Below are 21,070 nucleotides of genomic sequence, written 5' to 3' on the forward strand. Positions count from 1 at the left end.
CTATTAAAAATACTGCACAGCCGTCTTAACGGCATGTGAATCTAACTCACCACCATGCAAACCGAAGGGAAGAGGCGGTTGAGAAAACACAGAATAACCTGGCGTCTTATCATCCTGGTTGCTGGACTCACACGGCATGAGCTTAATGGCTTATACGCTATCCTCCAGCGCAGACAGTGCAGAGCTCGGCCCGTCTGGGGGGAGTGGAGGCGGTTAGGGGGGCCCTGGGTGGGGGCTGATCCCGAAACCAGGGGAGGAGAGAAAGGGAAAGGCTCGGGCTGGGAGGGGCCTCGCCGGCAGCTCAGGGGAGCGGAACACAGCAGAGGGGCAGAGGCAGCCGCTGCCCCCTGGCCCCCCGAGCACCGGCGAGGCCCAACCCCACCACGAGATCCAGTTAAAGGGCCACTTTGGTCAAGCAAACGGACGCCTTCCCGCTGCCGTGCGCTTCTCTGCTGCTTCTCTGGCCGGCTACCTTCAGAGCGAGGCCCGAAAGTGGACTGGAATCGCGGTGTCTTTAAGCCCGCCTGTAGCGGCTGCAGGCAGTACAGCGCTTCAGCCAGGGCTGCTTGTCCTTCGCAGAGAGCCTCAGGGACGAGGGGCTAAGGTTCCCGGGGGTGCGACGCCGGGGGCCCGGGTCCACAGTCTCTGCCTGCCGACTGTCCTGAGAGGCTGATGTCCTCTCAAGCTCCACCTGCAGAATGCTCCCGGCGTCCACTGGGCATGCTCCTCCTGGAACAAGCCCTCCTCCGGGGCTCACCGGGAGCCAGGCCCTGCTCTAAGCGCTGTACGATGAACTCCCTCTCGTCCTCAGGACACCCGCACCTGGCAGCTGCGTCAGTGCCCACCGGCCAGCGCAGAGGCAGCTCGTGCTGCAGCCCTGGGCCCACCCTCTTGGGGCACCGCACGGCCTGAACTTTGTCTCCGGAAGCCTGACCCCTGGTGAGAAACCCCAGAGGCTGAAAGGTGCTCGGCGTCACCAGGACGAGGACGTGATGCGCGGGCCGGCGTCCACGGTCCACAGACACACGCCGACTGCCAGCTGGGCATGTCCATCCGCAGGAAGACGACACACAGAGGCCCCAACACACACGCTTCTAACCATGTGGCAACCGCCCTGCCACCGAGGGGGAGAGACAGGGATGGGGCAGGGGCGGGGCTCTGAGGGCCCCCAAGTGTTTCCTGGACGTCTGGCTAGAAGCGAGGGAGACGGTGCAGGACTTCCCTGAAGCTAATGTTTCAGGGGTGCTCCTGGACCCCTCCCCCACCAAGACACCTGGGCCAGGACAGGAGCTGGAGGGGACCCTCTGGACAGCCAGGGGGTCTCAGAATGCAGGGGCCTTGGTGGAGGGCAGGGTGTGGCCTGGGGGCACCAGCTGCAAGATAGAGGGTGTCCAGTGTTCCACATGCTAGATTCGGGGTGGCTTCGTGATCCTTTGGGTGGATTAAGGGCTCCTCACATCTCCACAGCCCCACCTCCCGAGCCCTCGGAGGGCAGCCTGTGTCCCGCAGGGCCTGTGAGGAGGTGCACAGCCGCACATGGCGGGAAGCGGGAGCAGACAGCCCAGGCTGGGCCGTGCCCCTGGGAGACTGCCTTGCTGTCCTAGCCACACTTAACGCTGCCAGGACTGCGCTTGTGGCTCCAAAAAATGACAAAGCATTCATACAGAGTCAGGAGGAGGAGACCTGTCCGTTCTGCATGTCTCTGGACCAGAAACAGTACAGGGCGCGCCGGTATGCTTCCCTCATCTACCCTCCCCGGCAGCCCCACCAGGGAGTCACAGCTCCGACTCCTGTTACACAGATGACGAGCTGGGCTCCAGCGACGACGCCAAGGTCACGGAGCTCCCAAGCAGCACCGGCAAGATGTGAACCTGTACCTAGGAAGCCCCAAAGCCCGGATGCCAGGGTCACGGTCGCCGAGGAAGCAGAGCAAACCCCCCCAGAGCTGGGCTGTGCACTCTTTGGAGAGTGCAGCGTCCACAGCCCCACCATGGTCCTCAGAGTCCCCCCTGGCCCCCTTGCTTTTCAGGAAGGTCACTGGTCAGAAGCCTCGCCAAAGAGCCCGGCGCTGAGCCTGCAGGTGAGCACCCCGTCCAGGCCCAGGCGTGGGGGGTGGGTACCAGCTCCCTGCCCTCCCCTCTCGTTCCTGGGTCCTGACCAGGGCCCCAAATCGACCCTAATGAGGAAGAAAAAGGAGCTACTCTTTCAACGATCTGTAGGCGGGCAGCTAGCTGCCTTTCTAATTCCTCCCTGCCCATTTATTCCAAAGCCACCTGACAGGGATGCCAGCCGGGCAAAGGCACCGAAGTCCCCTCGCAGTGGAAGCAGCTGCCCGTCGACAAGCTCCTTATGGAAAGCGCTCGCCCCGTGGCCAAGTGCCTGCAAAGGATGTGTCCTGGCTGCTGCTCTTCGTTCACACCTGCGCCTACTTCCCGAAAGGACTGCGAGCTGCTTACAATAAAAACAGAGCTAGCTCTGTGCGCAGAGAGAAGGGCTGGAGGAAGCAGCAGCGCCTGCAGGGCGTCAGGCCGCCCCGTGGTTAGGGATCGTCCCCTGGAGACGGGACGGGAACGGCCACTTTCCCTGCAGGATCCAAAGAGGCGCAGAAAGCCCTGCAAAGCGCTTAGGACTAAGGGCCCTCACTGGGGACCGAGGGGGCAGGGAAGGGGCGCTGGTGGCTCTCGGGGAAGCCCCTGCCTGGGGCTGGGAGCAGACCCTGAGACTAGGATTCCAACGCGAGCAGCTTATGTGGGCAGAGGTCCTGGGAAGCACTGGGAGAGGACTGGGGAAGGGCCGTGGGCACCGGGCTCCACCTTGTTGGAGAGCTTTGGGAGCCGTCGGGCCAGGGATGCTCCCAGGAGTGTCGACCCCGCCCCCCTCTGCCCCACCGTGTGAAGCACGCTGCCCCACAGGCGCAAAAAGCCTCGAGGAAGCGTCGTGGTGCTGCAGGATGAGCCACAGGGATGCGGGATGCGGGATGCCAGCAGCGGCCCCACTGGCCTGGAAGCAGGTGAAATCAGACCTCGGGCACAAAGAGAATCCAGAAGGAGAGGCTCTCGGATTCCGCCAGGAGGCCTGGGGGAGGGAAGGTGGGGAAGGGCCCAGAGAGGCCGACCAGAGTCCCTGGCTGTGCTGACCCGCAGAGGGACAACGGTCCCGAGGGGGCGCTTTGGTCCCAGGCTGCACCAGGGCGTGTGTACTTCTGTTTGCCCTGCCCTCCTCCAGACCAGAGTGGCGGCCACTTCACCTGGTGACCAGGTGAGGCAGAGTCTGGGACACGGACGAGGCCACCCTGACACCCCAACCCGGGGAAGAGAGCCGGGGCCCCCGGAGGGCAGCAAATGACCCCACGGGTTGTCTCTCACCGCGGGACCTGGCTTACAAGTTTCCACCTCCAAGAAGCCCTCCCTGCTGGGACTGTTCTCTTTTACTCTGTCTTCTGGAGGGAAAGTTGATTTATCCCTGGGTAACAGACCCGTCCTCCTAGCTAGACGCCTGGTGTCCCCCGTCTCCACCCTCCTGAGACACGGTGTACCGTGTGGGGTTAGAAGAGCTGCCCCGGAGTCAGACTGCCCACGTCCAAGGACACCCGCTGGCTACGGGGCATGGGGAAAGTGACTTATTCCTCTGTCATACGGGGCGCTGCACCCGCCTCGCGTTGCCTCCGTAAGGAGTAAAAGAATTCACACAGCGAGAGTACGTAGCGCGGCCCCTGGTACGGAGGAAACGCTCAGTGAGTACCGGCTGTAATAATGATGACCGTAACAACAATAAAGACTCCTGATCACTAACCGTCGACTTCTCTCCACCACTTCAGACTGAAATTCAAAAACGAGGCCGAGGGAAGTGAAGTAACGCGCACACGGTCGCACGGCTGGTTGGCGGCAGAGCAGGATTTAAACCACATTCATTCCTAGCACCCCTGCTCCTGACTCACGGCGTCACCCGCCACCCAGGTCTCCGGGCCTGCCTTCCCTCGCAGGCCGACCTCAAGGCTCCCGATGCCGCCCCGTCCTGTGTCTGCTCTGGGCGCCCCTGTGCGCAAAGGGGACTCGTCCGCTGAGTCAACAGCAGGCCAGGTCAGCAGCTTCACAGACTGGCCAGCGTCTCTCCTTGTTCCTGACACCAGGGCCTGGGGGCCCAGAAAATCGTCCTGGGCCCCGCTACTCGAAGTACGCTCGTGGCCTTTGCTACTCAGAGTGTGGTCTGCAGACCAGCAGCACCTGGGAGCCTGTGAGCAACGCCCGCCCACACGTGCTGAACCAGAACCTGCATTTTAATGGCTGCCAGGTGCTTTGTAAGCTGGCGGAGGACTGAGGAGCAAGCTCTAGGTTCTTCTTCTCCGGACAGCTCAGCCAGGGGACTTGCGGCTAAGTCCAGCGCCAGCTCTTTAGAAGCTGGTGCCACCCACCGTGCAGCCTCGGTGCCCCACTTGCTGTTCTTAGGCCCCGCCCGCATCATCATTTCACCTTTTTATCCCCATGACCTTCCCTACTATTCTTTTTCTAGCACGTCTCAATCAAACCAGCAAACACTGCAATGCCTGGATTTTTAAAAAGTGCGTCTACCAGCATCTCGGGCGGGCAACGTGAGCCACTGAAGAGGCCAGAACAACATTCTAGTTGCACTCACTCATTCAGTCGACAAATATTATTGAACGCCACATGCTGGGAATACACGTCAGCGCACAAAACACATGCAAAAGCCACTAAAAATTCAAGTACCTAAAGACAGCTCCACCAGCACATCCAGACCAGCCGAAAAGGCCTCCTGCCTTGTGACCTCACCTGTCCCCCACCCCCTTCTCTTCACTTCTCCCTCCGCGAGGCCATTCCCAGGGGAGCACAGGGAGCAGAGAGGGACCTCCCAGCTCGGTCCCCCTTCGCTTTCCCGGTCCCCACCCCCAGACCTTCTGTGGAGCCAGACCCTGGGCGGGGTAGGCCCATTCCCCCGGGCGGGCTCTTCCAGCTGGAGCGGGGACCGTGAAAGGCTCAGCCCGGCCCTCCGTCCCCGCTAGGCTCTGCACCGGCGTCCGCCGCCGGGACCCCCGGCCGCCTCCCCGGCCCTCCTCGGCCCCTTCACGCGGCTGTGGGTCCCCGCGAGCAGCAGCCACGGCTCACTCACCCTGGCCCGGAGCCTCGCACGTGCCCAACCTGTGCGTCCTGACCGAGCGGGAGGAAACAGCCACCCTACTCAGCGGCTGCTGCGACCCCGTCCCGGACGACCGGCCGCGGCGCCTCCTTCCTCGGCCTGGGCCTGCCAGGGTCGGGGCGGGGAGCGTGCGCACGTGCGCCTGCGTGCGAGCGTGAGTGCGAGTGCGCGTGCGCGGCGGGGTGGGCGGGGCCTCTCACCGTGGTGTACTTGCCCAGCTGGCAGAGCGAGGGGAAGGTTTCCTGGTGGGCTTTCCGGATCTTCTCCGTGAGATCGTCCAGCTCGGCCGTCATTTCGTAGCTCTCCGTGCATTCCTGCTTCGAAGGCTCCTTCTTTTTCTTGTTTCTGTCATTCCTGACCGCTGCAGACAAGAGAGCAGACAGACCAGGGTCATTCGTGGCCAGGGCTGCGCTACCCGATGCTGCCTGGGAAGGGATGGGGGTCGGGGGGAGGAGATCCGACCAGCACATCTCCCGAGGCGAGGGGGTGGCTGCCGGCGGACTTGTCTGTCTGCGCTGCAGCCGCCAGCTGGTTCCTAAGGAGAGCTCAGCTCACCCAGAGGGCCTAGAGCCTGTTTGTTCGGAGGGAACTTCCTATCTGGACTCGTTCCTGGAAGAATTTTTCCGGGCAGGTTCCCCGCAGTTCCAGAGGGGATGGCCTGAAAGGCGCTCCAGGGAAACCCCTTTTTCCTGGGAGACACGTCCCAGAATGGAGCCAGGGATTCCTAGCTGGGCCTTTCGGTTCATTTTTTTGCTTTTCAGTTTTCTGAATTAACTGGCAACTTTTTTTTTTTTTTTTTGGCCCCAGCTTGTGGGATCTTAGTTCCCCCACCAGGGATCGAACCTGGGCCCTCAGCAGTGAGAGCACAGAGTCCTAATCACTGGACCACCAGGGAATTCCCTTAACTGGCACTTTCGAAGAAATTCATCTCCAAGGGTATGGGATTTGGGGTGTTGTCCCTTCATGTTTTTCTGCTTCCTAAACTTTCTGTATTAGTCATACAGTCTTTTATTACTTACAGTTTTAGAAAGTAATAATCTATGCATCATGAGCCCTCAGCCTGGAAAGCTGTCCATGCATTCAACCTTTATCTGCCCGCAGCCCTCATCCCCACACTTTGTCTGGCCCTGGACCTCATGGGCATGGTCTTGGCCTCCATGCTGGGTGGTCGTCCCACAGAACAGCCTCTCAGATGACCCAGATTCGAGGAGTACTCAGAGCTCTGGCTCTGGCAAGGGTCTCCTGGGGAAGGAACCTGGGACCCAGGGAGGCTGACAGATAAAACTAGGTCATGCAACCCACACTGCCCGGGAACCCAGGGTTGCCAGGCTGGACACTGCCTGCTGTGTCTGCCACCACCCTGACCTGGGAGTCTGTGCTGCAAACGACCCAGGGCATGATCTGATCCGCTCTAAGAGGATTCGGCCTGGTCCTTCCTGAGAGCCCCGGGCGATCTGAGAGCTGGCAGGTTCCTGGGTCTGGGTCCACACCGTGAGGACCACAAGGCCGCCTGGGGCAGGAGCTGAGGGCAGGGTAAAAGCAAGGCACAGGCGCAGGGAGAGGAGAAAAGGTGAAAGGAAAGAGATGGGGAGGGAGGGAAAAGGGAGGGGGGGTGAGTGGTACTGAAAAACCCCGTGGTCCGTATAAGCGCCTCACACCTGCAGTGGGGAGGGTATTTCTGAGAATCCTCAGCATCGTACTGGGAGCCATGTCTACAGTGCCTCACTTCATCCCCTTCCCAGGTAGGCAATTTTAAACCCATTTTACAGACAAAGAAACGAAGCCTCGGAGACGCTAAGGGATGTGCCCACGGCTACCCAGCTGGCATGACCCTTCCTCGTGTCCACTCGCTTGTCTGTAACCAAGTGGGCGCATTTGAGAAGAAAACCTGTGATTTTCTTCTCCAGGACTCTGAAATGACACTGCTCTTTGGCTCAGAACATTTCCAGGACTAGGACGAGTGCATAAAGACAGTTTGAGGTATCTCAGCCTCACAAGAAGGCTAGCTGTGTGCCCAAACCACTCCCACAGGTGCAGGACACAGGTGAGGGCAGCATGGTTTAAAGCAGGGAGAATGCAAAAGTAAAAAAAAAAAAAAAATCCCTTTTGAAATCACATCCAAAAAATTAAAAAAAAAATACTTAGGAGTAAACCTGACCAAGGTGGTGAAAGACTTACATACTGAGAACTATAAAACATTAATAAAGGAAATTGAAGATGATTCAAAGAAACGGAAATATATCCCATGCTCTTGGATTGGAAGAATTAATATTGTTAAAATGGCCATACCACCCAAAGCAATCTACAGATTTAAGGTGATCCCTATCAAATTACCCATGACCTTTTTCACAGAACTAGAATAATCCTAAAATTTATATGGAGCCACAGAAGACCCAGAATCGCCAATGCAGTCCTGAGGAAAAAGAACAAAGCAGGAGGCATAACCCTCCAGGACTTCAGACAATACTACAAAGTTACATTAATCAAAACAGTGTGGTATTAGCACAAAAACAGATATATGGATCAATGGAACAGAACAGACCGCCCAGAAATAAACCCACACACCTATGGACAATTAATCTTTAACAAAGGAGGCACTAATGTACAGTGGAGAAAAGTCAGTCTCTTCAGCAAGTGGTGCTGGGAAAGTTGGACAGCCGCATGTAAATCAATGAAGTTAGAAGACACCCTCACACCATACACGAAAATAAACTCAAAATGGCTTAAAGGGGACTTCCTTGGTGGCACAGTGGTTAAGAATCCGTGTGCCAATGCAGGGGACATGGATTCGAGCCCCGGTCCAGGAAGATCCCACATGCTGCAGAGCAACTAAGCCCATGCACCACAACTACTGAACCCTGTGCGCCTAGAGCCCGTGCTCCATAACAAGAGAAGCCACCGCAATGAGAAGCCTGTGCACTGCAATGAAGAGTAGACCCTGCTCACTGCGACTAGAGAAAGCCCGCACACAGCAATGAAGATCCAATGCAGCCAAAAATAAATAAATAAAACTTATATTGCAAAAAATAAAAAATGGTTTAAAGACTTAAACATAAGACAGGACATCATAAAACTCCTAGGCAAAAACTCATAGGCAAAATATTCTCTGACATAAACCAAACCAATGTTTTCTTAGTTCAGTCTTCCAAGGCAATAGAAATAAAAGCAAAAATAAACAAATGGGACTAATCAGACTTATACATCATCAAAAAGTCTACAAATAACAAATGCTGGAGAGGGTGTGGAGAAAAGGGAGCCCCCTAACGCTGTTGGCAGGAATGTAAAGTCGCACAGCCACCATGGAAAACAGGATGGAGGTTCCTCAAAAAACTAAAAATAGTGTTGCCATATGATCCAGCAATCCTACTCCTGGGAATATATTCGGAGAAAACTAGTTCGAAAAGATACATGCACCCCTATGTTCACAGAAGCACTATTTACAATAGCCAAGACATGGAAGCAAGCTAAATGTCCATCGACAGAGGAACAGATAGAGAAGATGTGGCACATATATACAATGGAATATTACTCAGCCGTAAAAAGAATGAAATAATGCCATTTGCAGCAACATGGATGGACCTAGAGATTATCATACTGAGTGAAGTAAGTCAGAGAAAGACAAATACCATACGATACCACTTATATGTGGAATCTAAAATATGACACAAATGAACCTATCTACAAAACAGAAGTGGACTCATGGACATAGAGAACAGACTGGTGGTTGCCAAGGGGAAGGGGGTTGGGGGAGGGAAGGACTGGGAGTTTGGGATTAGCAGATGCAAACTATTATACAGAGAATGGATAAACAACAAGGTCCCACTGTATAGCACAGGGAGCTATATTCAATATCCTGGGATAAACCATAATGGAAAAGAATATATATATATAATGAATCACTTTGCTGTACAGCAGAAAGTAACAGCAGTGTAAATCAACTATACTTCAATAAGATAAATTAAAGAAAATAAAGTGGGGAGAATGCAGAGAACACGGTCAGCACAGGGGAGACAAGCCCAAGGCAGTGGGCATCTGCGTTCGATGGGGAGACTGCGGCCGGAGGCCTTGTGAGCACCGTGGCTCTGAGGGCAGGTTGCCAGCCCCCCTGCCCCCCTGCCCCCTCCTGGCCCTGCCGAGAACCCTCTCCTTCAGCTAACACTGAAGTCCTGTCTGAGTAAGATGGTCCTTCTGAAACAGAGCCCCGAGGAGAACAGTTTGGCAGGTCCTCACAAACGTAAGCGTACGATCCGTGCAAACCTGCACACAAACGTTCAGAGCAGCGTGATTCCAAACAGCCCACGTGCCCATCCACTGATGAACAGAGGAGCAAAACTGGTCTATCCAGACAGTGGAATATTATTGGCCACAAAAAGGAATGCAATTCAGATACATGTTACAACATGGATGAACCTTGAAAACATGATGTCAGTGAAAAAAGCAAGTCACAAAAGGCCACGTATTGTATGGTTCTATTCTTAGGAGATGTTCACGATAAGCTAATTCACAGAAAGAAAGCAGGTCGGTGGTTGCCAAAGGCTGGGGTGGGAGTGAGGGGACGGAAAGTAACTCCAGTTGGGCCCAGGGTTCCTTCTGGGGAGATGAAAATATTCCAGAATTAGACAGCAGTAAAGCCGGACAACCGTGTGAATATATTATAAACCATTGGACTGTATACTTTAAAGGGATTAATATTATGCTATGTGAATTGTATCTTAAAACAACAAGAACAGCCACAAAAACTCAAAGCCCCGGTGGGAGGCCACACCAACACTTGGACCTGCTTTGACCACGATGGCACCTGGACCGCCTGACTCACCCGCGGCAGCAACGCTGCTCACCGATCTCTCAGCGAGGGCCAGCCCCTCCTTCACGTAACTGAAGAATTCTCGCTCTCTAAATTCCACAGTGAACCAGGAGTGGTGGGCATTACAATTCCATGTCTCCACTCTAGAAACCCGAGGCCCAAGATCACCCTGTTTGAAACTCGTCAAGATTTCAGTGGAAGACACACAAAAGCAAAGACGGGGCACACACAGTACCTGCGGTCCGTCCCCAGCACGCCTAAGCATCGTCCGCTGCCGCCCGGCCCACCCACGGCCCCCGGGGAAATTAAACTCAGAGGAGCAACCACAGCTCTAGAGGGTTATGCTCTGTGAGCTGCCGCCACTGAGCATCTGCACCCAGGCGGAAAGCAGAGGTGAGGTGGGAAGGGGACCTCGGAGAGTGCCGCAGGGCACCGGGTCGGGGGCACCCCTCATCTGCAAAGCCAGAGCTCCATCTGTTGTGCTCCGGGGCCCAAGCTTGGGGCCCTCTCAGCGGCTGACTGTTTGCCCGAGGACTAGTGCATAACCTCATGCTCCCTTCCAGACGGCTCCTGCCCTCCCAAAGCAAAGTCCCCAGCCCCCAACTGTGTCCATCACCAAAGGATTCCTGGGACTATCGCAGACTCCTCAGCAACTGCAAATTGCAGCCACCCCGTGGGCGATAACACCCCAATTATGTAGAGGCTCCTAAGTTGATGGATGGATTCTCTAAACACTGGCTTCAGCATTTTGCTTTGCTCAACGCTTTTGAACTGCTGTGGAGCACAGATGTGGTATCTGGGCCAGGCGGGCGGACGGCTGCCAGAACGTCCAGAATAAGGGATGCCTTCTATATCCAGTCACTATTCCAAATGCTTTTTTATAAATAAACTCATTTGACCCTCATGAAGAACCTATGGGGTAGGTGCCATTATGCCCATTGTACAGATGAGAACACTGAGTCACAAAATGGTTAAGAACCTGCCCAAGGTCACACAAACAGAAAGGATGGAGCCGGGATGGGACCCGGGCACATGGAGGCTTGATCACTGTACTACTCAGCATGGCAAAGGAAGGGCAGGGGTGAGCCTGGAGCTGAGACGGTGGGGCCAGGCCAAGCTCCTGGGTAGTGGCTCTGCTGCCTGCCTGCTGGGCTGCGGCAGCCAGGTCAGAGAGGAGACCATCACAGGGCCCTCCCTGTGCCAGGGATGAAGCAGTGCAGGGCTGGGGAGGCGTCTCTGTCCTGTCTCAGGGGACTCATGTCAGCAGCCGCCAGGGCGGGGCAGGAGCTCGCCCCTGTGCAGGGCTGCAGTGCGGGGCAGGGGGCCACCCACAGTTGCTGCAGGGCCTGGGGATCTGATCGCTCCCCACCCCAGAGCTGCCGGCCCCTCTTACAGCCTCTCTCCTCGATGGATGGTGGGCTGGGTGGGAAGGGTGAGTCTCCTGTGAAGCTTCTGTGCGCTAGTCACACAGGAAGGAGGATGGAAGCCCTTCCACGTGGACATGAGTGGACCTGTGAGCAGCACTGTGGGTCCGTGGCTGTAAGTGGCAATGATGCTTTCAGAGAAGGCGGCTGGTAGCGGCACCACGTGAGCAGGTGCACCATAGCTTTGTCCATTCGTTCACTCACCAAATGTTTTGTGAGCCTCTGTGCCATCTGCCGTGGGGATGGAGTGGAGACCACATAGCTGGCTCCTGCGGCCTCGGGGCTCACTCATGGTGGGAGACAGACATGAATCATGTGATAGCAGTGACAGGGATAGGACTGTTGGCCTCACGATTACTACAGATACTCAGACTCCAGTACCAGAGTGTTTTTTTGTTTTTTGTGGGTTCTTTGTTTTGTTTTGGCCACGCCGCACGGCCTGCTGCATCTTACTTTCCCAACCAGGGATTGAACCTGTGCCATGGCAGTGAAAGCTCTGAGTCCTAACCACTGGACCTCCAGGGAAGTCCCTAAAGTGTTAATTATGATAAGACTGAAAAGGCTAATACAGCTTCCCAGCAGCTCTGGGCGCTCGGTGAAGCCATTTATTCATATTAGGTCATTCAACGCTCACAGCCGCCTGACAGGGAAGTATCATTATTATGCCCATTTTGCACATGAGAAAACTGAGGCACAGAAAAGTAAGTAACCTGCCCCCTCCTGTTAAGTGATGTGGCGTGAACTCTGAACTCAGAAAACCTGGCCCCGGGGCCCTCAGCCGTATCTGTCGCACTCATATGTGACGCCACGATGTGGTGAGTGTCGTGAAGGAGGCTGCAGGAGCACTGCGTGTGTGCACGTGTGCGCACGTGTGCATGTGTGTGTGTGTGTTGTGTGCATAGGGGGCGGCGGGTGGTCCAGGATCGGGAACTGATGCTGGAGAAAGGGGAGGGGGGATGGGGGAGGGACGGAGGGTGGGCTGGTAGGTGGGGAGCCCGCCATGCTCTTCTCTGCAAGTCTGGGGTGGGAGGTGCTCAGCCCTGAAGGCCGCCTGCAATGTGTGAGGGGTGGTCTCTTCTTTCAGCCCGACTGCAACTGGCTGGCATGTGCCCAGTCCTGCGACGTGCCTGGGGGTTTGACAACTGCTTTCAGGCACGGTGCATCCCTGGGAGGGCCGGGGCGGGGGGCAGGAGGAGGGCACCTACTGTCACCTCTGCATCAGCGCCCCATCACGGTGTAGGGGGGCAATTACTCTTCCACATGGCCCTCCCCTCCTAGTCTGTGAGCATCAGGAAGGCAAGGGCCATATTTTACTCGTGTCTGCGTCCCCAGGGCTTGATACATCGTCTGGCCCATGGTGAAGGGTGAGCATGTGGCAGATGTGGAGCTCTGTCGGCCATCAGGGCCTGGGTGCAGCAACACAGAGCTCACCTGAGCCTCTTTCTTCCAGAAATTAAAGGTCGCATCATCAGCTCTGGGCCTGCAAGGGACTCATGGCCACTCTCGGCCCCAACAGTGCAGCCGATAAAGCGGAAGGCAAAGCCTCACGAGTGTGATCAACACACCTGGTAGAGCCTGGCCCCGCGTCTGCAAAGCGCTTCTTGGACGAAAGGTGCTTCCGAAGATATCAAGTATTCTCCTTGTGAGGGCTAAGTGCCACAAATCAGATTTGGTGGCACAGAAGTAACATATTTATGATCCACTATCATATTGCAAATGAAATGAACGTAATAAAAGTGTCACTTATACAAATACCTCTGATGTACAGATCTCGACCTATGAATATGAAAGCAGACACCCAAGCACTTTTTTTTGAATGTCTAATCATGACAATAAATGAAGTCATGTTCATTTCAATGTGTGCGCTTGTGCACGTATCTGGAATATTGATTACTATGCACACAATAAAAATGTGATGCAGGAAACATGCGGGATTCAGAAACTTCACTTGGATTCAGGAAGAGATGAAACAACGCTTCACTAGTAATTCTTTCACATCAAAAAAAAAAAGGAAAGGAAAATACAATCAACAGTGATTCTGTCCATTAAAATTCTCTATAGTCAGTCTAGCAAAGGAAGCATAATGGTCTATTTATTCTTGTTTGAATATTAAAGTCTGGAATTCCTTCAACTTGACTTTTCACCTCCTTACTAACTATAAGAATAATGGACCACAGTCGGTGATGAGAGCTATCTGCTTGCCGTGAGTAGGGGAGGGTCTCTAACTAACATACAGATGTAGTTTCATCTCAGTTTAAACATCATTTTCTGAACTAATTATACACGTGAACTTGAAGGCAGGTGGATCTGTAACTAGTAGAGAAATACATTCCCATAATTTCAGGATTTGCGGTTGGGACTCAAGCAATTAACAGAGCAGGTCCTACTGTGACCTTGCGTGGGTTGGGGTGAGTGAAACAGCCCTAATGTCAGAATCCCCTGCGCGGTGGAGACTGCGTCTTTCTCCCGATTCAGCAATAGCCACGGAGGCGCTCGTAGAAATTTGAACAAATACACAGAGAAAGGAGGTTAGTGAGTGAGGTTGCAGCTAAGTTTTCTCCACTGCTACCAAGACACATGCCTCTGGACCAGGCTGAGGGCAGGGCACCCATGAGAGTCTGTTAAATGAATTCAGCCCCTGTGCTTGGACCTTGATTTTGGGGTTTTGAAATGGAGGTCAAAATAGCCTCCTCCAGGGACCGCTCTAGTCTGCCACGTGGCAGCCTATGTGCAGGGATTTCAGAGGGTGATATGGGCCCAGCACAAACGCAAAGTGTACGGAACGGCATGGCACTCGTGGTGACCGAGCAAGGGAGCATACTTAGAATTTTTAGAGAATATTAAATATGCAAGTCTTGGGGGGAACAGTCTGGACACAGCATGCTGCGAGTTTAACCAGGATCGACCAGCCTAGCTCAGCTTCTTCAAGTTATTCCAAGCACTTACAGAAAATCCCCAAATATCAGAATGTACGAAGGCCAAATACGTCTTTTAGTTAAAGTGGTATATTCTACTAACAAAACTTTCCGAATGATTTTAAACACACTTTCCTCTCACTGGTTGCTTTTACTTATGGAGATGTGATCTCCTCTCGAGGGAACTGCGTTCCTTCTGTCGCATAATCCCAAACACTTTCCTCCTCTGTCGGGGCTGGTGGGGGCAGCCTGGTGCGGCTGCGTTTATCTTCAGCAGGCCCAGGGTGGTGGACATTCTTGCAGGGAGACTTGGAGTTTAGAGGCTCTGCTATAAGGGGCAAATCCTTTCCTTTGGAGAAGAGTCTTGGATGAACTATAGGAAATATCCTAAGTTTAACTCTGGAGACAAACACTCCTGCCTTATGCATAAAAGTAAGCACTTGGTCATGAGCAGTCAAGCAAGTGCAGGCGGCCTCTGGATGCCTTCCTCCACCACCCATGGTCCTTCTCTGCTCATTGCCTCTGGCAGCAAGGGGCCCTGACAAAGGATGGCTCTCACGAAATCTGTCCACTGGTGGTGGTGTTTCCCTGGCTCTGTCTGTGGCAGAGTCATCCAGTATGATCAGGGCTGAGATGAAGGACTTTACTGATGCTATAAAACTAGATGCTAAAAAATGGAAACTGAAGACACCGAGGCTGTGGTCCTTTACCTTTTTGGTTTTAATATTTATTTTATTTATTTATTTTATTTATTTGGTTGCAGCAGGTATTGGTTGCAGCAGGTGTGCTTCTTAGTTGCGGCCAGCAGGCTCCTTAGTTGTGGCTCACTGGCTCCTTAGTTGCGGCATGCATGTAGCATCTAGTTCCCTGACCAGGGATTGAACCCAGGCCCCCTGCATTGGGAGTGCAGAGCCTTAACCACTGTACCACCAGGGAAGTCCCCCATTTGCCTTTTAATCAGGAGTAAACTCACACCCACTGTGTGAGTTGATCACTGCATGATCAACTCACCTCGTCTGTAAAAACTGCCAGCTTAGAAAAGGACAGTTCAGTCCCCACTGCCATAAACCATTTTCATGGGCAGGACATGCTTTATTATATAAGCTGAAGTTCGCTCTGCAGAGCTCAACCTGCCCTCTTGTGTTGGAGAGGCTGTTTAGCGGGTCTTTTTGACTCGGTAAAACTGCAGGCAGTCTGAGAGTCAGGAATCTAGAGTCTTAAAATAAGGGCCATGTATCCAGAGTGACATGACTGAGCAGAGGTGTTGGTATAACCCTTTAGATTTTTTTCATGAAGACAAAGACTTCATTCAAAGCAGTATCTGATGGTGAGGTGGGGCGGGGGGCTTCATATAACAAAAAGAAATTTCCCGGCAGACTGTTTCAGATGAGCCTGTATCCTGCTCTGTGTCACATACATTCTTCACAGCAAGTTACAGGCTGTCATATCTTAAACAACAATCTCCATCATGATTTGTATGGAAACACAAAAGACCCTGAACAGCCAAAGCAATCTTGAGAAAGAAAAACGGAGCTGGAAGAATCAGACTCCAGGACTTCAGAGTATACTACAAAGCTACAGTAATCAAGACAGTATGGTACTGGCACAAAAAGAGAAATATAGATCAATGGAACAGGATAGAAAGCCCAGAGATAAACCCACGCACGTATGGTCAACTAATCTATGACAAAGGAGGCAAGGATATACAATGGAGAAAAGACAGTCTCTTCTATAAGTGGTGCTAGGAAAACTGGACAGCTACATGTAAAAGAATGAAATTAGAACACTCCTAACACCATACACAAAAATAAACTCAGAATGGATTAAAGACCTAAATGAAAGGCCAGATACTATAAAACTCTAAGAGAAAAACATAGGCAGAACACTCTTTGACATAAATTGCAGCAAGATCTTTTTTGACCCATCTCCTAGAGTAATGAAAATAAAAACAAAAATAAACAAATGGGATCTAATTAAATTTAACAGCTTTTGCACAGCAAAGGAAACCATAAACAAAATAAAAAGACAACCCTCAGAATGGGAGAAAATATTTGCAAATGAAGCAACCGACAAGGGATTAATCTCCAAAATATAAAAATATACTAACAGCTCATGCAGCTCAATATCAAAACAAATAACCCAATCAAAAAATGGGTGGAAGGGCTTCCCTGGTGGCGCAGTGGTTGAGAGTCTGCCTGCCGACGCAGGGGACACGGGTTCGTGCCCCGGTCTGGGAAGATCCCACATGCTGCGAAGCGGCTGGGCCCGCGAGCCATGGCTGCTGAACCTGCGCGTCCGGAGCCTGTGCTCCGCAAAGGGAGAGGCCACAACAGTGAGAGGCCCACGTAACGCAAAAAAAAAAAAAAAAAAAAAAAAAAAAAAATGGGTGGAAGACCTGAATAGACATTTCTCCGAAGAAGACATACAAATGGTCAAAAAGCACATGAAAAGATGCTCAACATCATTAATTATTACAGAAATGCAAATCAAAACTACAATGAGGTATCACCTCACCTGGGTCAGAATGGCCATCATCCAAAAAAATCTACAAACGATAAATGCTGCAGAGGGTGTGGAGAAAAGGGAACCCTCCTACACTGTTGGTGGGAATGTAAATTGGTGCAGCCACTATGGAGAACAATATGGAGGTTCCTTTAAAAACTAAAAATAGAACTACCATATGATCCAGCAATCCTACTCAGGGGCATATACCCAGAGAAAACCATAACTGAAAAAAAATACACGCACCCCAATGTTCACTGCAGCACTATTTACAATAGCCAGGACATGGAAGCAACCTAAATGTCCATCCACAGAGGAATGGGTAAGAAGATATGGTACATATATACAATGGAATAATACTCAGCCATGAAAAAGAATGAAATAATGCCATTTGCAGCAACATGGATGGACCTAGAGATTGTCATACTAAGTGAAGTAAGTCAGACACAGAAAGAAAAATATCATATGATATCGCTTATATGTGCAATCTAAAAAAAGGGTACAAATGAACTTATTTACAAAACAGAAACAGAGTCACAGATGTAGAAAACAAACTACGGTTACCAGGGGATAAGGGAGGGGGAGGGATAAATTGGGAGACTGGGATTGACATACACACATTACTATATATAAAATAGATAACTAATAAGGATCTACTGTATAGCACAGGGAACTCTACTCAATACTATGTAATGACCTATATGGGAATAGAATTTAAAAAGAGTGGATATATGTATATGTATAATGGATTCACTTTGCTGTAGAGCAGAAACTAACACAACACTGTAAATCAACTATACTCCAATGGGAAAAAAAAGATCAATTCTAGCAGCCAAAGTTTTCACTCCTATGGTCCTCTAAACCCAATTAATTTTCAGAAAATGAATTGCAGTTCTGGTTGACATTCTCCTATTTTCCCTTTTAAAACATTTCTTAAAATAGAAATGAGGGGACTTCCCTGGTGGCGCAGTGGTTAAATGCAGGGGAGACAGGTTCAAGCCCTGGTCTGGTAAGATCCCACATGCCGCTGAGCAACTAAGCTGGTGTGCCACAACTACTGAGCCTGCGCCCTAGAGCCTGCGAGCCACAACTACTCAGCCCACATGCCACAACTACTGAAGCCCACACGCCTAGAGCCCGTGCTCTGCAACAAGAGAAGCCACTGCAATGAAAAGCCCGTGCACTGCAATGAAGAGTAAGCTCCCGCTTGCCACAACTAGAGAAAGCCCGCACGCAGCAAAGAAGACCCAACATGGCCAAAAATAAATAAATAAACTAATTAATTAATTAATTTAAAAAATAGAAATGAGGCACTTAGCTTGGAGAAAGTTCTGAGACACGGTCTCAGTGATTCCCCTGGGGCCACAGGACCCCTCAACAAGCCCTCAGAACCGGGCAGCAGGAGTGCAGTGCCAGGAAGGGCTGCTCACCTAAAGATGCCCCAGTGTGGAGAGGGTGTGGAGAAAAGGGAACCCTCTTGCACTGTTGGTGGGAATGTAAACTGATGTAGCCACTATGGAGAACAGCATGGAGGTTCCTTAAAAAACTAAAAATAGAACTACCATATGACCCAGTAATCCCATACTCGGCATATATCCTGAGAAAACCATAATTCAAAAACAGTCATGCACCACAATGTTCATTGCAGCTCTATTTACAATAGCCAGGACATGGAAACAACCCAAGTGTCCATCGACAGATGAATGAATAAAGAACATGTGGCACATATATACAATGGAATATTACTCAGCCTGAAAAAGAACCGAAATTGAGTTCTTTGCAGTGAGGTAGATGGACCTAGAGTCTGTCATACAGAGTGAGGTAAGTCAGAAAGAGAAAAACAAATACCATATGCTAACACATACATATGGAATCCAAAAAAAAAAAAATGGTTCTGAAGAACCTAGGGGCAGGACAGGAATAAAGACGCAGATGTAGAGAATGGACTTGAGGACACGGGGAGGGGGAAGGGTAAGCTGGGACGAAGTGAGAGAGTGGCATGGACATATATACGCTACCAAATGTAAAATAGATAGCTAGTGGGAAGCAGCCGCATAGCACAGGGAGATCAGCTCGGTGCTGTGTGGCCACCTAGAGGGGTGGGATAGGGAGGGTGGGAGGGAGACGCAAGAGGGAGGGGATATGGGGATATATATATGTATGTGTATAGCTGATTCACTTTGTTACACAGTAGAAACTCACACACCACTGTAAAGCAATTATACTCTAATAAAGATGTTAAAAAAAAAAATGATGCCCCAGTGCTCCACCTGTGGACGCCCTCTGCACTGTGATGCCCCAGCTCCTCCATCCAGAGGTGGAGACTGCTCCCCAACCCCTGTATCTGGGCTGGCCTGTGATGCACTCTCACTGACAGAAACCAGTGGCAGTCATGTTGTGCCAGCCTAGGCCCACAGAGATCCTGTGTTGGTCCCTCTTAGAGCATCCCCCCTGCGTGGGAACAAGCCCGGGCTAGCCTGCTGGAGGAGAGACCAGCAGCCCAGCCAAACTGTTCCTAAATCAACCTACAGCCAGCCTAGCCCTGAACCTGGGAGAGCACTCAGGCAAGATGGGCGGTACTGCCACCCATGCTGCAGCTGACCACAGACTTATGAGAGGGCCCAGTGAGCCCAGAAGTCCCACCCTGCTGATCCATGGTTTCGTGATCAATAACAAATGCTTACTGTGTCAAGCCACTGAGCTTTGGGGTGGTTTGTTACACAGCAATAGCTAACAGATACAGTCTGTGTAAAGGATGGGTTACACAGCAGTAGCACACGCCCACATGCTCTTTCACACATGATATATCTGAATCAGTGGTTGTGTTTATTCAGCAATTAAGGCAAAAAAGAAAACAATTTGTCATTCCTTCAATTCAAGGTTCAAAATCCTGCCCGCATCTGTTACAACACACATATTTTTTTTTCTCCCTAATTTCTAGTTTACTAGAAGTCAGCTAGGTTTTTGTATCTGCCTCTGCATTTAGTCTCTTGTAATATGTTCTTTTCATGGAATATATGAAAGAAAAGGGAGGTGTATTTTAATAGACTTAGCAAATAATTGTGGATATTCTTGATACTGCACTAAAACTTTACAAGATTGTAATTTCTTTTTTTAAACAGATCATTTATGTATTTTTTAATTGAAGTATAGTTGATTTACAATGTTGTGTTAATTACTGCTATACAGCAAGGTGATTCAGTTATATATATATATATATATTTTTTCTTTTTTAAATATTCTTTTCCATTATGGTTTATCCCAGGATACTGAATATAGTTCCCTGTGCTATACAGTAGGACCTTGTTGTTTATCCATCCTATATATAATAGTTGGCATCTGCTAATCCCAAGCTCCCAATCTATCCCTCTCCCACGCCCCCTCCGCCTTGGCAGCCACAGGTCTGTTCTCCGTGTCCATGATTCTGTTTCCATTTCATAGATATGTTCATTTGTATCACATTTTAGATTCCACATATGTCATGTGGTATTTGTCTTTCTCTTTCTGACTTACTTCACTTAGTATGATAATCTCTAGGTCCATCCATGTTGCTGCACATGGCATTATTTCATTCTTTTTTATGGCTGAGTAATATTACATTATATATATGTACCACAACTTCTTTATCCATTCCTCTGTTGATGGACACTTAGGTTGTTTCAATGGCTTGGCTATTGACAACACACATGAAGTATGCAATTAATGAAGACCCATGTTCCCCACGGGTCTTAAATAACATGAAAGGTACCCTGGAAAAGTGGGATGACATTGGGGTAAAATTCCAAAGGCCCAAATTTCAGCCCTTCATTTACTAACTGTGCAAACTCAGGGTGGTCTCTTAATGTTCCTGAGCCTCAGTTTCCCATCTGAAGAATGGAGAAATGAATTTTTCCATCATACACAGGGTTCACAATATATATTTAGACATGTAAATAAGTGCAACACAGTGTAATGGTACGAAACCAGTGGGAGTCCTACACCGATTTGCTTATTCACCAAACGTTTATTGAGTCCTGTAGCTACTGAAGTTTCTGAGTCAAATAAAGCATGGTTTCTCCCTCAATAAAATGTACATGATAGGTAGTGTAGACTCTAAGGGTTTGCTGTACATGGACTGCTTTGAAATGTGAAATGCTAAGACAGCAGGATAAGTAGACAGGAATAAAGTAAAGAAGGAAAATGTAGAGGAAGGGAGGAGAAAATGAGGGAGAAGAAAGAAGTTTTATCCACGGCAAGATCAGTGCTCCACCTGGGGCCACATCACTAGTGATTAG

At 50.9% G+C, this 21,070-nt stretch overlaps 1 protein-coding gene across 3 annotated transcripts in view; it reads right to left on the reverse strand.

Annotated features, from left to right (window-relative positions):
* RARB (retinoic acid receptor beta) overlaps nucleotides 1–21,070 on the reverse strand; it is a 184,349-nt gene that overhangs the window by 25,587 nt on the left and 137,692 nt on the right. For all 3 annotated transcript variants that reach the window (XM_060149512.1, XM_060149510.1, XM_060149511.1), the window contains exon 4: nucleotides 5,352–5,512. In XM_060149512.1, the coding sequence (XP_060005495.1) occupies nucleotides 5,352–5,512 (161 nt within the window). The remainder of the gene's footprint in view (nucleotides 1–5,351; nucleotides 5,513–21,070) is intronic.

Source organism: Lagenorhynchus albirostris, chromosome 5 (assembly GCF_949774975.1).
Source record: "Lagenorhynchus albirostris chromosome 5, mLagAlb1.1, whole genome shotgun sequence".
Lineage (NCBI taxonomy): Eukaryota > Metazoa > Chordata > Mammalia > Artiodactyla > Delphinidae > Lagenorhynchus > Lagenorhynchus albirostris.